The sequence below is a fragment of the Euprymna scolopes genome, chromosome 18, assembly GCF_053919585.1.
Source record: "Euprymna scolopes isolate OS-2025 chromosome 18, ASM5391958v1, whole genome shotgun sequence".
NCBI classification, from domain to species: Eukaryota; Metazoa; Mollusca; class Cephalopoda; order Sepiida; family Sepiolidae; genus Euprymna; species Euprymna scolopes.
Genome location: NC_136499.1, coordinates 64,099,582 through 64,116,659, shown reverse-complemented (window position 1 = coordinate 64,116,659; position 17,078 = coordinate 64,099,582). Strand labels below are relative to the sequence as shown.

Genomic DNA, 17,078 nt, shown 5'->3' with positions numbered 1-17,078 from the left:
CGCAGACACACAGGTATACAGGGTAACCAAAAAAAAAAAAAAATAAAAAAAATAAAAGCTAAATGGAGGCCATCTAGAACATATGCTATAGAACGGAGAAAAAAAGGCCAAAGACCCTAGTGTTTTGATGTGATGTTTTGAATATAATAAACTAGTTATGACCAAAGTTTCATTTCATTCGGACAAAACACTAAGAAACAGGGCCTAATTAGAGTTGGGCCCGTTTTTTGGAGGTCACCCTGTATATATATATTCTTATCATATCTATAAAAGTGAGAATGTGTGTGTGTGAGGACATTTAACCTATATACTCAACGGATTTTTGATCTACAGACTTGAAATTTCGTATATAGGGTATTCAGACACGTGGAAAACTTTTTAATCAATTTTCATACGGACAAAAGGGCTGCTAAGGAGTCAAAATTGCGAAATTGAGACTTGGCGGTCATCGGATTTTTTTCTGTTTGCCAACTGACAGCTTCTTTTTTGTTAAATTTAAAAGAACTTTTTAAATATCATGTCAATCTGGCCGAATGATTATCGTCCTTGATTCACTGTCTTTAGGTTTTGGTTTCGATCTCAGTTCGCGTATTATTTTTTCACTTACTATTATTATTATTATTATTATTTAGTAAACTGTTTAAAAAATATTACTCGCATACACATGTCTCAGTTTCTTTCCGTTTTTTTTTTTTTAAAAGGAATTTAATGTTATGTTTTATACTTACGGTATATCTGTTCCTAATAAATAAGAAATCTGCATTAATTAAAATATAATATTTGTGCGTATTTTCTGACCGGGCAACGCCGAGCGGCCTGCTAGCATTTTATACTTGCATTGTGTTCTTACTTGCGTCAGCATGCTAAGATGGAATTCAGCGTTGTATAATATTTCGGAAATATTACCTTCATCAGATATGTGTTTGCCTTTAAACGTGCGGAAATTTAAATTTAATTTTATTTGTTTTAAAAATCTATTATTCTTCTTAATAATGTAGAGCTTGCGTTAATATCTAATATAATTTTATTTCATTTGTTACATTTTATTTTTCCGTGTATTTTTAACTAATTTGCATTTTGCTTAAGTTTTAATTTGTTATAAAACGGACACACGTTCGAAAAAGGGGATATTGTGTACACTTGTCATCACTCTCATTCTGATGAATATCATCAGCTCCTATTTTGCTGGTGTACAAACTAAAAAAGATTAAATGAGGAGTTTGATTTAATCTCCTTAAAACTCGCGACAAACCACGCACATACACATCTACTTCAAACTTATAACAACCGTCAACAACACCAGAGTATCCATTTTTTTCTATTCACGAGAAACTGATCCTTCATGGTTAATGCTATCAGAAAAACGAAGAGAAACAACCGAAAGTTTCAAAAGAAGAACATGATTTTAATTATTCAAGAAAATGTTTTATAACATTATAAGCGGAGGTGGGGCGCCCGGCTTTGCCCAGGCGTAAAATACGCTTAAATATGATATTTTAATTTGTCTAGATTTAATATATAGATGCATTAAAAGATCCGTGATTTCAAAAGGGGAAAAATGTATTTGGGTGCCATCAGTTAAAATACAAACGGAAGCATTCAAAGCTAGTGACGTTACCACTCTACCAGCGTGACACGCATATAAAGTGATTAAAAATTAAAATTTAAACAAAAACTAGGATGAATGTAGAAGATGTATGACGTTTAGTTTTGGAGGAGATAGAGTTTGAAATTATGGAGACAGACAGACTGACAGACAGACATATAGCTTTTTATATATTAGATTTAGCTTTGTAATATTTTCAAATTAAAAAATAATAATATCAAAATATAAAAGTACTCACTGAGTATTTTCTAAACTTTCTTGCGTGTCATTCGTGTCTGGAACAAAGTCGCTTCTGAACCTGGACTGTTGTATGTCCAACCGAGGGTCAACGGGATCTGAATGGTCGTAATTGACATTGACAATCGGAAAGCCGGGTTGACTTACCCACGGTTCCATAATTTCCTTGACATCAATAGATTTAACAACCTGAGAAATTAAAGCACGTTTAAACTTACATTCTTACACTCATCACAAAACCCCAATGGAGTGGGGAAAGCGAACAATAAAATAATCTCACATAAGGGCGGTCAATATATATATATATATATATATATATATATATATATATATATATATATATATATATATATATATATATATGAATCCAAAATGGTAACATATTAAAGGTATATGCATCTTCTCTTCCAATTTTCGGATTTTAATCATGTCAAATCACACTTCATTTCATTTTGACGGATTGATTGTTGCTATTTCTTCTGATGAGTTAAGGGCATAATAGATTCACTGATTGGCATAATAATTAAGTGGTTGATTTCGTGCTACGAAGCAGATACTGTCAAGAATTATAAAAGTCAACTGAATTAAAGGAATAATTTGTAAGATGGTCAACATCATGAATTTATAGTTTTTTTTATCATTTACTCTCTCTCTCTCTCTCTCTCTCTCTCTCTATATATATATATATATATATATATATATATATATATATATATATATATATATATATATATATATATATACAAACTGTTTCTCGCTTTATTATAGATCATAATTTTTTTAATACCTTCAATAATATTAATCATGAAAAATTGAAATTTTACATACTTATAGAGTACCCCGAAGAAGATAAGCTACCAAAATATTTTTCAAATCTATATATTTCAAAAGTTATAGTTATTTATGTTTTTTTTTTCTGCCATTTTCATTGTTTCTCACTTTATTGCAGGCTTGTGAAAATGTCCAAAAAAGGACGTTTGACTGCTACTGAAAATTTGATTGTAGCAGGCCTTACAGAGGGATTGGCTCTTCGTGATTTAGCCAAGGAACTGGTAAGGGGTAAGAGAACCGCCACATCACAAAAAGATAAGGGCACAAGAAGAAGCATTTTCCCTTGTAATATGCGAGAAATACGCAGGCAGGTCAATAGGGAACCAAATGGCACCAGCGTCTCCATTTTGGCCAAAGTTGGCATTTGTTCGTTGTCCAGAAAGACCAGATGCAGTGTCTTGAATGAAGCGAAGCCCATATCCAGACCTCTCTTAAACAAAACTCATAAGAAAAAAACGTATTGCGTGGGTAGAAAAATACACGAAAACAGACTTTCAACAGATGAAGCTAGAGCTACACTTGATGGTCCAGATAGATGGGCTAAAGTTAGGAGTCCTACCGGAGCTACTATCCCAAATCGTGTTCGTCGCCAACAAGCAGGCGGGGGAGATATGTTTTAGGCGGGTATCATAGGTGATACATTATTAGGACCTGTTCGAATGCCTGAAGGTTTGAAAACTCACAAGCCAAGCATACATACAGTTTTTAGATGAGCATTTGTCCCTTTGGTTGTACGACCTGCCTTTACTTTGTCGATGTCAGCTGATTTTTTGGCACGACAATGCTCCATCTCATGCAGCAAAAGCTACGTCTTCCTTTCTCACATCTCTGGGGATCAAGGGCGAGACTCTCATGAATTGGCCGCCTTGTTCATCTGACTTAAACCCAAGTGAGCAGTTCTGGTCAATTTTAAAAAGGGAGGTTTATGAAGGATGACAACAATTTACATCAAACGACGCCTTCTAGAATAAAATTGGTGAAGTGCAAGTACCATAACGTCTCTCCAAATCAACAGATGCACTTCATTTGTTGATAGCAAACTGTCTAAGCTAATGACAAGGAATCGGAGTTATGTTGATAAATAATTTGGTTTTGTGTTACATATCTGCTGAATTCTTTCTTACATTTCATTGATATTGTTACTTACGATTTAATTTATTGAATAAAATAAGTTTTACATACAAAATTATGCTTTTATTATCTTTTAACTGTATTTTTACAAATCTGCAATAAAGCGAGAAATAGAGAGAATGACAGCAAGAAACACAAATGCCTATAACTTTTGAAATATCATATAGATTTGAAAAATATTTTGGTAGCTTGTCTTCTTTGGAGTACTCTATAAGTGTGCAAAATTTCAATTTTTTAGGATTAATATTATTAACAAAATTATAATCTACAATAAAGCAAGAAACACAGTTTATATATATATATATATATATATATATATATATATATATATATATAGTCATCCACATACAGTACTGTTTCGTTGTATCATAACTCATCAGTGCGGCTAGACATACATCTTTTCCCAGCTGTGGATCGAACTTATAACAATCTTGTTGACAGTCGGCAGCTCTAACCATCGGACCAAGAATCAGTGACCGTAAATATTTCTCCTCAAATGCCTATTAAATTAGCATTTGCACGTCGCACAGTGCTCAAACTGTCAGTTTGTTTACAAACAAATAGTGGGCTTCACTTAATCGCTTAAATACGCGTCGGGTGAAGCTCAACCCAAACAGGGGGCTTATTATTCATCCACATACAGTACTGTTTCGTTGTATCACAACACATCAGTGCAGCTAGGCATACACCTTTTCCCAGCTGTGGATCAAACCTACAACCATATATATATATATATATATATATATATATATATATATATATATATATATATGTGTGTGTGTGTGTGTGTGTGTGTGTGTGTGATGTTCCAGTTTAATTCGATGTTAGAACATCCTTTTTAAAGTGGGTAATATTAAATCGTAGCACCTTTGCCTAATCGACGTAAATACCCCCGACTAAGTCGACAAACAGCAAAATTTCACGCTTTCACTTTAGAGGTCCTTCAATGCCGGAAGGCTTTCTGATCTGATAAAAAAAAAATGTAACATGCGGCCACAGCCGAAATTGAACTCACTTCACGAGTTTGTAGTGTAATTCAAATCTTGTCCGTAGCTGAATACTTGATGCTTCGCCAGGATTATCAAGGATATTTTGTTTTTATCGTGACACTAGGGTGGTTGTCTACCGCGGTTTAAGAGAGGCCCATGTACCCTCGAGAGAAGGATGGCCCGCGCCATTTTCCCAACCTGGGATTTTGCCTCACGGTACATACAGCGTCTCGCCTTCCCAAATGGTCACCCATCTGGTACTGGCCAGACTCAACGTTGATTAACTTCGGTGATATTGCGAGAACCAGTGTGTCAACGTGATCGTGCAGTACTCGTAAGTACGATCTGATTTGATAATTTCTTCTCTCGAAATGAGACTGGAATTTCCACAGTGTATTCTGCTTTCTCGACTGTACTAAGATGTAGAAGTTTAAGTGAATTGTGAGCAGACATCTCGCTGCTTGACTCCCTACTTAGAGTGACTCTGTGGACGCGATCCCTAATGCAGCTCTTTCTCAGTTACAATTTAGCTTATTTGAAGTGAATTTGAAATAAATAAATCGACGTGTGTGTAGTTTGGAGGTCGGCTGCAACTATTATGATGTTGTAGCGATGAATTTATAGCCCTACATACTATAATAGATGTTTGGTGGGTATAACCAAACCAAAGAATTGCATGTATTTTAGTATTCCAATTTTGACGACTTCTGAAAGTGTTGTTACTTTGAATATGCTACCACGATAGTATATTATGTTATGTAATCGCCGGGCAACCGGTCGGCTGCACCAGAAGCTAGGTAGATGCGACCGGGTCTTAAGTGCCAAGGGTTCCGGGTAACGTTAATTTTAGAGTTAGGTTCAGGACATCAAAGAAACAAGATGTATTAAAGCAAGTCTCCCCATAAGGGGGTTCCGGGTTCCGAATGGAACCACAAGCCGAAAGATCGCCATTCACTCTAATCTACTGTGACAAAAAACGCCTGGGAGTAAATAAACAATATATAAAACCAACCATTCGTCTTGGGGCCATGTCTTGCATGCGTATTTGTTATGACAGAATCCCCTCCAAGACATTGGCAAATCCACCCAGAAGAAGGAGCAGCAGAAACAGGTATGTTATCATGTTTCGTGTATTATATGTTCTCACACACCCACACCCACATCCAGAGACTAGACGGTCACGGGCCTGATAAATATGACTGATAAACAAACAAGTTGTCCGCCTTGTTCACCTGACTTAAACGGAAACGGTTAAAGGAAGAGCATACAACTAAGTAGATAACGTACAGATAATATTACACATTAGTTAAGAAATGGATTTTTCATAATATAACATGTACAGAAATGTGTATTTACAAAAGTATAGAATAGTATGTTACAGAAACACTGCTCCGAAACGGCTAGTATATGCGTTCTTCCCATCGCAGGAAGGTGTAACACAAGGTGGAAAGGTAGGGAGGTGGAAAGGTGGGAAAAGCCCCGTCCCTAAAGGATGAGCACTCTGGCCTAGTAAAAATTGCCTGATCAGCCCGTCGGCATTCCCAGTCGGTGTGCATCAGACAGTAAGCAATAAACTTACTCCATCCCAAGAGGGTGGGGCAAAGCCTGTGAGAGTGAACCGGCTAGGATTATCCATGACGAATGCCTGAGCCCAACCGATAAAAAAACACCGAAATAGTCTAGTTTCTGTCAGTCTGATTGTTGAAAACATTCTTGACTGGTAGCTTCCAATAAAAATTCTGAAAGCAAATAAGGCTGCTCCAAGAATGCTCCACCCTGCGCCTCCCAGTATTAATCAATTCGATGAACTACACATGATTGAACCAGATTTCAATCTCTGATGATTTCTTCAGAACGCACCCCTCCCATTATATAAACGGGGCACGGATTGCTGTGAATGCTAAAATTAGTTCATTTTATTACGACTCTGGTCCCTGCAATGTGCTTGAAACCTCTGTAACTCTATGTAACATCGGTTCTCGTAGGTATGCAAGTGAATAATGTATTTACTTACATCATTAAATGCTTGCCAAAGATCAGCCGTCACTGCTGTACCCCATTGAAACCTTCTCAGAAACAACTGGAAAAAAGAATTAAAAATGTAATTTCAATTTCAAACACAATTAATATCTGTTTAAACCCACCAATAATTTGATTAGTATTAGCAATTAAATGTGGTATATACTTGTGTATAACCCTAACACTGTAAAAAATGTTTTAGAGTTATTTGCGTGGCATGAAACCGGTGGACCTGATCGATTAAAAACCACATAATTTTAATCCGATGAAGAGTGGTGAAATGTTTACTGTTAGAAAGGAATAGAAAACGAAGGGTTAACAGCTTTCAAACATGTTAACCGTTTCGTAAGTTGGACATTTGATTTTCAGTGGAAATAAAAGAACTTGTATTCGTATTTAGATTTTTATATGTGGCATTCATTTTGCTTACGATAAAAACAACTATCTTGAGAAAGAGGAACCGAGAAAGACAACTAGTTGGCTTTTGACAGTTTAGAGAGAACGTTAGAGCTGATATCTGTCGATGTTCATTGCAGTGTTGTTGAAGAGGAGTTTTGTTACTTTCCTTACGGGATTACAGTTAATTAATTAATTCCAATATAAAATACGAATTATCATAACCGAAGATAAAGGCTTCAGAGACATCAAACCCTGATTCTATTATTTAAGGAAGTAAACTCTAATCTACTTTCATGAATGCGGATCTTTAATAACTCTAAATTACTCTCAACCAGGGGAGATAAATACAGATTATATATATATATATATATATATATATATATATATATATATATATATATATATATATATATATATATATATATATAAGGAACTTTGTGCGTGCCTGAGTTCGTTCCATATGGGCTCGGAAACGGCTGGGCCGATGTTTTTGGAAATTTCACACGACGATAATGGATGTGTCTTGAAGTGTTCTTACGGAGGGTTTTTTTTTTTATCGGAATGCGTCTTATACGAAAAAAAAAATATACAACCTAATATTACAAGTGAATGTAAGAAGTTTTATCACCGCACATGCAGAAAGCTTACCATTTAAAATTAACTGTAGATTCTTTTATAAGACAGGATCTCATTCGAAATGAATGCTTCTGGGTAGATCACAATTGAACTGTAATACTTGACTTTTGCTTTTAAAACCTTAAGTGAAGCTATTATTTACAGATAATTTTATAAAATCAACAGTAGATTCTCTACAGTTCAATGTAGACTACAATGCATTGCGGACTAATTCACTGTGGAGAGGCATATGAAGATTCGTTCCCGTACACTGCGAGAGTGTAGGGTACCTAACTAGAACGAGCAATTAATTGATTTGTTTAAAAAATAAGCGATTTCATCGATTTTGATGACAATAAAAGTATGTAAGGATGGAACATTTGTTGATCCTCATTCAATCCCAGACAACGTCGGGTCTCTCTGCTAGTATATATATATATATATATATATATATATATATATATATATATATATATATATATATATGTATATATATATATATGTATATGTATATGTATATATATATATACTAGCATTTCAGCCCGGGTGATTGAGCAAAAATAAACAAACAAAACAGTCAATTTCTTTTTAACTTTGACCCCTATTATGACCCCTTAAAATGTATTATTTTGGGCTCAAATAAAGTTATTAAGTTAGATTCATGGCCAAGGAATCAATATCTAAAATTTCAAGTGTTTTGACCCCAAATTATCGGAGGAGTTTGGTAGAGTTCTCAAAGGTCAAATCGTTGAACTTTGACCCCTTAATCGCCAAATTTCTGGCCAAAAACCGATCACATCAATTTTCCCAAATCTCAGTACCCGATTTGACCTTTGAGAACTCTATCAAACTCCTCCGACAATTTTGAGTATACGCACTAGAAATTTTAGATATAGGTTCCTTGGACATGGATCTAACTTAATAACTTGATTTGAACCCAAAGCAATAAATTTTAAGGGGTCATAATAGGGGTCAGAGTTTTAAAAAATTGACCTCTGCGGTCTCTTCCAAATTACTCAGACAATTTATGGTCTAAATATTTGAAATTTTACATAAAGCGTATTCAGAGATAGGGCAAGCTTTTTCATCAGTTTGGGTCGAAAATTTTTAGTTACCAATATATAAATGTATGTATGTATGCCTGTTTGCATGTCTGCCTTAAACTTTCAATAGAGGCGACGGATTTTACTAAGATCAGTATCGTTTTTAAGTTCGACCTTTCGTACGACAAATATCGAAAAATTGGCTAAAAACATTAATATCTTCCCCTTCAACTAGGCACTTTTCTACATGGTGGGGGATACTTTTTTCGCCGATATTTTTTAAAGTTCTCTCCTTTAGATTGTCTAGCCTTAATTTTAAAAAAAACTTCGCTTCCGGTTTGGCGGTGGTAGTAATAGCATAAACGTTAGGTTTTACCCCGTTCTTGTCCTCCTTTGCGGTACGGGTTCGAGCCTGCCTTCCTACTACCACTTTTTTTTTTTTGCTCAACATACACATCAAAACACCCGGGCAACGCCGGGCTGAAATGCTAGTATATATATATATATATATATATATATATATATATATATATATATATATAGTAGCATGGGTGCCCGGTGTTGCCCGGGTATTTGGAGGTGTATGTTGAGCAAAAAAAAAAAAAAAAGAAAAACAAGCGGTCAATTTTTTAAAACTTTGACCCCTATTATGACCCCTGAAAATTTATTTTTTGGGCTCAAATTAAGTTATTAAGTTAGATTCATGTCCAAGGAACCTATATCTAAAATTTCAAGTGTTTTGACCCCAAATTATCGGAGGAGTTTGGTAGAGTTCTCAAAGGTCAAATCGTTGAACTTTGACCCCTTCATCGCCAAAGTTCCTGTTGAAAACAGATCATATCGATTTTCCCAAATCTCAGTGCCCTGTATATCAAATTTAGAGTCTGTAGACTAAAAATTGACAGAGTTATTGCGTATAGAAATGTACACACACAGACACACAGACAGACAGACCCTTTCACTTATATATATATATATATATATATATATATATATATATATATATATATATATATATATATAAAATTAAAAATCTGCATTTATCTCCCGTGATTGAAAGTAAATTAAAGCTATTAAGAGTCCACATTTATGTCACATGATTGAAAGTAGATTAAAATTAAGTCCTTTTAAATCTTAGTGTCTTTGTATCCATGTTGCTTGATAATATGATAATATGCATTCTGAAGTAAATTTAATTTAATAAATTCCAATGAGTCTATTCTTTTGATTTTGTTTTAGCGGAAATGGATTTATTTTCTAGGTAATTGTAAAAATAATATTTGTGATGGAATTCGCCTTACATCTTGAATAACTAAATTAAGGCTATGCATCTAATCACAGCTGCCCAGTCAAGAGAAAAAACTGCTCGGCTATACAAGAAACTATCACCATACACCGAGAAAAACGCTCCTCTATATATTGGGACCCTACGCCAATATGTAGAGATTAAGTTAACTAGTATAAATTTCGAGAGTGTTACATTAAGACGACCTGGTGATAAACGAAGATTGATCCAATACACTTAGCATGATTGATGAGAGAGTTTAGAAGTAAGCCCTGTAGACAAAACGCTGTAGAAGCAATTTTCGATGATATAACATAAGGCATTACATGTGCTTCAGACGGGGCAGGGTTTCGAGGCAGTTCGCGACGATGAAGCGGCCGAACCAAACGTAGTAATCTAAAAGCATATTTTCTCTAGACCTATCCGTTCGTCGACCATTTTTAAGGTTAAGTAAGAAAATTAAATAAGAACGATCTAGTTTTAGCCTCGTTTTGGTCTCTCTCCGCGTGAACGAACTTCTCTCCTCAACAAAACCTTTGGAACCACCAATAAGTCTAAATTGTGTTTCCATACATGAGTTTTTATTCGCCTGATATTAACATGCGATCAACAAACACTAGACGACGCAGCAATACCAGTACAAATGGAAAAGCAACGATCAAAGAATGGAGATTAGGACACGCATGTAAAAAAAAACAAAAACAAAACAAAATCTTTTATTAATTGATCTGTTTCTTAATTGCTCACTAGCGATAACCCATATGTGTACAAGTGTACGTTTATGTCAAATGATTATGTGTTTTCTTTATTGAATGTTCTGTGTGATGAAAATCTTGTACATATAATTTCAAAATGAAAACAACAACATAACAACGCGGATGCGCGTATGTAAATGTATGCGAAGTGACGTTACCGGTGGAAGGGTGGGGGGTTGGGGGAGGGGTTAGGACTATAAAAAGAGAAAGAGAACGATCACAGGAACTTAGATAATGTTCGAGATTCGTGTGAAATATGTGGAAAAGATTCCAGATTACGTAGGTGACGTTACGGCTGTGCCAAAGAAAGAATAAATATTGTTGCTACAGAGAACAAGCGAGTTAGAGTTATTTCCTATTCTTTGTCTTGGTCTGCTTTGCGACTGAAACTGTACACAACGTGTGTTGGCCCGTGAACAACAGTACAACAACAAACAAAAAAACAAAACAAAAACAAAGAACAATTGTAACGTTGAACCTGTGTTAACATGTAGGAACCCAACACGTTGTAGACGCCGTCGCAAAGAAGATAAAGGCAAGGAATAGAAAAGAACTCGCTGTCTCAGGTTTTAACAAAAGGCCGCTATCCCTCCTTTTCCCACCACTCATGACTTCCCGTCTCGGCTGTGACGGCGTCCACGCGTCTCTAACGTGATCGTGATATGCGCACACGTTATTATTTTTATAATCGTTTTCCTTGCTGGTTCGGTCATTTGCGTACAGCTGCCATACGCGCGCCCGCGCTCTGTTGCACAATCACCATAAAATTATCTGTATGAAAGTGTTAGGAGCTTTACTCACCCTGATGGATTCGTAGAAATCTTCTTCCCCAATCAGTTTCTTAAGCATATGGAAGATAGCCGCCCCCTTCAAGGGTGTGACGTTAACAAAGAAAGAAAAAGCGCAAGGAGAATATAAGTAATGAACAACAAATGTTATTTTCATACTAAAAATATAATTACGTTTTTTTCTAAAATCTTAATTTTCGCTTATTATTCTTATCCCTACCTACACAGGGCTCGGCGCAATCCGATTTGCTTTGCAGAGTGCCTTGCAATAGGTAAAGTCGGCTCCGCGTTTATGGAATACTATTTAACTCCCTTATTACATTTCTGACGTTTTCTTTCAATTCTTGCTGGGTTTGGGGTTTGCTAACATAGACTCTTTCTTTAAGATATCCCCACAAGGAAAAGTCGGGGCTAGTCAAGTCTGGAGAACGTGGTGGCAATTTAACATTGTGATAGCGAGAGATAATGATGTCGCCAAATCATTGCCTTAGAAGCTCCATGGTGTCTCACGTCATATGCGCCCTTGCCCCATCTTGTTGGAACCATAATCCGGGCCTATTTTGAATTTGTGGCCGCAGGACGTCTTATATCTCTCTCCAATAACAGTGACAGCATTTTCGTCTTGATATTAAAAAAATAAGGTCCAATTATATTCTTCTCTGTTACTGCACACCATACACTGCACTTTATTGGATGATTTTCAGAGCCCCAAAAGCTGTAATTTTGTTTGTCAACGAATCCATTCAAATAAAAATAGGCTTCGTCTGACATAATCAACTTTTGCAGAAAATTGGGGTTGTTTCGAACAAGTTCTTGCATTTGAACTGCACATTGAACCCTTGTTTAAAAATCTTCAAGCTTCAAGTGTGGAATAAGCTGCAGTTTATAATGAAAGAGTTTTAAACTGTGCAGACTATTGTGTAGTGAACTTCGACATATCCCAAGTTGTGTGGAACGTCGTCGAATCAGTGTTTCAGGATGCTGTTTCACGCTCTCTCGTACTATTTCTCTATTTTCATTTGTGATGACGTTTCGAGGTCTGCCAGCTTGTAGAAGATTAGCTCCGTGGTCATTAATCGACGCACAATGTTTTGAATTGTGTTGCGACTTGGGCTATCTTTTACATGAAAATGTCGTCGATTAGCTCTTTCAAAACAATTGACCCCAGATTTTAATAAAACAATTTCACAACTTGCGTACGTTGTTCAATGCTATAATTAAGTTCCATAATTAATTTCCAAAATTAATTTCCATAATTAATTTCCAAAATATTATCTGTAAAATATCTGAAATAAAGAAAAAATAATCATTAATGGTAAAATGATAGATTTTCAACACTTCAGTGACTTTTGGACACACACACACACACACACACACACACACACACACACACACACACACACACACACACACACACACATATATGTACAGATACATAAACGTATATATGTATATATACGTTTACATATATATGTATATATACGTATACATATATATGTATATATACATATATATGTATACGTATACATGCATATATGTATATATACATACACACACACACACACATATATATATATATCATAAATTAGTAATTTAAATTCGATGACGTGAAATAGTTAAATTTCAAATCTAGAATTTTTATCATGCAAGACAAAGAATACATTTCAATAAGAATATCTCCTTAACCTATATTTCGATGTTTACCCATCTCCACCGAGGAGAAAATATTAGCAAATATTATAATGGTTTATATCTAATTTGCTAAATACCATAAACATAGAAAATCATAATTAAAAGTTTTAAAAGTTTTTAAAACATCATCTAAAAAAGAAAAAAAAAAAAAAGAAAAAAAAAAAAAAAAGAAATTATGCTGACTTCGGATTCTTACCTTGTACCATTGAAGATTCAAAACACGGATTGGACTCCTTTGCCTCACTGCTACAAAAGATTGTCAATTCGGATTGTACCATACAATTTGGATATGAAATTCAATATCCTTTTCATTTTGAACAAATATATAATTTCCCTTACTCTATGATTTGAAAACTTAAAAAAATTTTAATTGTGATTTTCTATGTTTATGGTATTTAGCAAATTAGATATAAACCATTATATTGTGCAGCTTTATTGATATATATATTTTCAAAACTTACGATATTATATATATATATATATATATATATATATATATATATATTAAAAGCTTACTCTATATATGTATTCAAAACTTACTATATATATATATATATATATATATATATATATATATATATATATGGGTGTATGTATGTATATATAGAGTAAGTTTTGCATATATATATATATATATTCAAATATATATGCATATATATATATATATATATATATATATATATATATATATACATTCAAAGCTTTCTATATATACACTCATGAGCAAAAAAAAAAAAAAAAATGGGCCAAGGGCTAAGAGTGAAAGAAGGAAGAAATTGATTTTTCAATATTTTTCCATTAATTTTTGCTAATCATTATTATTATAGCATATAATAATAAGTGGAAAAATTAATCCTAAATATGGTAGCCTGCATCTTGGCAAGGATATAAACAACCGAATTGCAGGATTAAGGCAGTCCAAAATGAATTACAAGCACGTTTTTAATATTTTAAGAAAAGAAAATGTGAAAACATCTCTTTCTGTAGTGAAGCGAATTGGTCAAAGGTTTGAAGTCGAATGGTTAAAGGGAAATCTGGATCTGGTCGCCCTAGAGCATCTACTTTGAAGGACGACCACATGCTTAAATTAACTGTTTTGATGGATTATTGATCGTAGCAAAGAATTCAAAACAGGGGCCGGAAATTCTCTTTCTAGATATACAATATCTAGACGAATGAAAGAAATGGGATTTTCTTCTAAAAGGTGTGCAAAGGAGCCATTTTTATCTAAGAAGAACATAAATGATAGAAAGAGATTTTTCTCGTATTATGGCAAGAAAGATACAGACTGGTTCACGAATGTTTTCTGGTCAGATGAATCAAGATTTTGTCTTGTTAATGATACTCTAAATGCCCCCGAATGGGGCAATCGAAGAACTGGAGAAAGATTTTCACCAAGTTGCATAAAAACGACACTTAAACACGGGAATGGAGAGATAATGGTATGGGGAACTTTTCGATGTGAGAAGTCAATCAATGCAAAGGAATACATTCGAATATTAGAAACAGGACTGTTACCAAGTATCCAGAATCTGGGAATATCTCAGAACATTATTTTTCAACACGATAATGTCGTTGCACGCACTGCTAAAATTACAAAAAATGATTTTCTGATAATTCAATTAATGTGATATTTTGGCCATGTCAAAGCCCCAATCGAGAATATTTGGTCCATAACATCTCGTGCATTGGATGGAAGAACTTTTTCGAACAATGACAAATTGTGGAAAACTGTGCATAGCGAATGGAATAACATCTCCTCTTTACAGTGTTCCACTTTGGTTGAGAGCATGTCTACAAGGATTGATCTTTTAAAGAAATCAAAAGGGAATGCGATTCCATCTTAAGCATTTATTAAAGTAAATGTCTTGTTTAAGTTTCCTTGTTCAATTGTTCTTTGTTCAATATAGCTTTTAGTGCAATAAAATGTATAAAATTTGTTTGACCCATTTTTTTTGTTGGTTGTTTTTGTTTAACGGCATATCAACCCTTTTCAGGTTATTTAATGCCGAATCAAAAGATTTCGAATAAATTTTTTTAATAGAATATATTTGTTTTCAAGTCGGTTTCTATTTAACCCATAGTTGGAACCCTAACAGGTACTACCACTCCGGGTCAGAGTGGACCTGGGAGCAATGTTAATTAAAGGGTGGCTCCACACTCCCTAAAGCCCGCAAGTTGGGGCCTCAACGCTGGATATAGTTTAAGGTCATATCCAGGACCATTTTTTTGGTCACGAGTATATATATATATATATATATATATATATATATATATATATATATATATATATATCTTGAAAACTTAGTATATATACATATATATATAGTAAGTTTTGAATATACACACACACACACACAAACATACATACATATATATATATATATATATATATCTGTCGACTGGTGTTAATGGTGACACCATGCACTGAAGATTTCTGAAAGGATGAAACACTAGTGTCTGTAGGTATTTAATTATTATAGTAAAAACATAATTATATATATACAGGGTGAACAGAAAGTCCTAGGACCAATTCAAAAGTGGTTTATTAATAGAAAATTACAAAAATATTAATTAAACATGAATGAAAATTATAAGTTAGGAAACCAAAAATAAATTCAAATTATTTATTTTCAATGTGATGCCCCTTCCTTTCGATTAGCCGTTCAATTCTCTGTCTGAAGTTACCAACCGAGGCACGCAACGTTTCCTGAGGTATTTTGGCCCATTCACTCAGAAGAGATGTCTTCAAAGCATCAACACTTGGATGAGCAACAGAACAGACCTTTGCCTCCAACAAAGACCACACCGAAAAATCCATGGGATTCAAATCAGGCGATGCAGGAGGCCACATCTCCTTACTCCAGAATCTTGGAAAATGACGTTGGCATCAGTCCTGAGTTTTTCTGGAGGTGTGGGATGGTGCTCCATCTTGTTAGAAGGTGAAAGGCTGATCTTTGAAGTGTTTCTTCATCTCTTCAAATGCTGGAACCAAAATATCGGTAATGTAGCGATCTGTGTTGATCTTAACCCCCTGCTCCACGAAAATCAGAGGCGACTTCCAAGATTTGGAGACTGCAGCTCAAACCATGAGGGAAGACGGCTTTTGTCGACAGAAAACTATTCTCACGGAGTCATCAATGTCTGCTGAAGATTTTGCGTAAACTCTGTCGTTCTGATTGTTTACAGTCGCTTCAATTGTGAAGAGTTTTTCATCAGAAAAAACGATCTCTCGCTCGGCCGTGCCAGCCTTCAGTTCTCCAAGAAGAAGCTTTGCTCTTTCAAGTCTCTTGTGCTTTTGGGCAGGTGTGAGGTACTGTCTCTTTCTCATCTTGTAGAGGGGCAACTCCTAGGACGGTCTTCAGATGTACCAAGTTCCTTAAATCTGTTCACAACATGGTACATGGTGGATTTAGCCACTTTCAAGAGCTTAATAATCACTGAGTTTGTCCTTCCCGCGCAATGAAGCTGAATTATGACCTCTCGTTTGCTCATTTTTCTGAAAGTTTAAACAAAATTATTTTAATATTTTATTGAAAATAATTAGATCAATAGTTAGACTAAATACTTACTTTATTCGAAAAGAGAAAAAGTGATTTCAACAATATTTTATTTTAAAACTAAAAATGGTCCAAGGACTTTCTGTTCACCCTGTATATATATATATATATATATATATATATATATA

At 34.6% G+C, this 17,078-nt stretch overlaps 2 protein-coding genes across 3 annotated transcripts in view; one reads left to right on the top strand and one right to left on the bottom strand.

Annotated features, from left to right (window-relative positions):
- LOC145297642 (uncharacterized) overlaps positions 1-3,421 on the top strand; it is a 50,544-nt gene extending 47,123 nt beyond the window's left edge. For both annotated transcript variants that reach the window (XM_080143749.1, XM_080143750.1), the window contains exon 3: positions 2,793-3,421. In XM_080143749.1, the coding sequence (XP_079999875.1) occupies positions 2,793-3,294 (502 nt within the window). In that variant the 3' untranslated portion in view covers positions 3,295-3,421. The remainder of the gene's footprint in view (positions 1-2,792) is intronic.
- The window catches only part of LOC145297640 (glutamyl aminopeptidase-like), a 101,385-nt gene that overhangs the window by 47,626 nt on the left and 36,681 nt on the right, over positions 1-17,078 (bottom strand). Inside the window, exons 8-10 of the mRNA XM_080143745.1 lie at positions 11,712-11,777; positions 6,809-6,874; positions 1,845-2,032 (exon numbers count right to left, since the gene is read on the bottom strand). Of these exons, the coding sequence (XP_079999871.1) occupies positions 1,845-2,032; positions 6,809-6,874; positions 11,712-11,777 (320 nt within the window). The remainder of the gene's footprint in view (positions 1-1,844; positions 2,033-6,808; positions 6,875-11,711; positions 11,778-17,078) is intronic.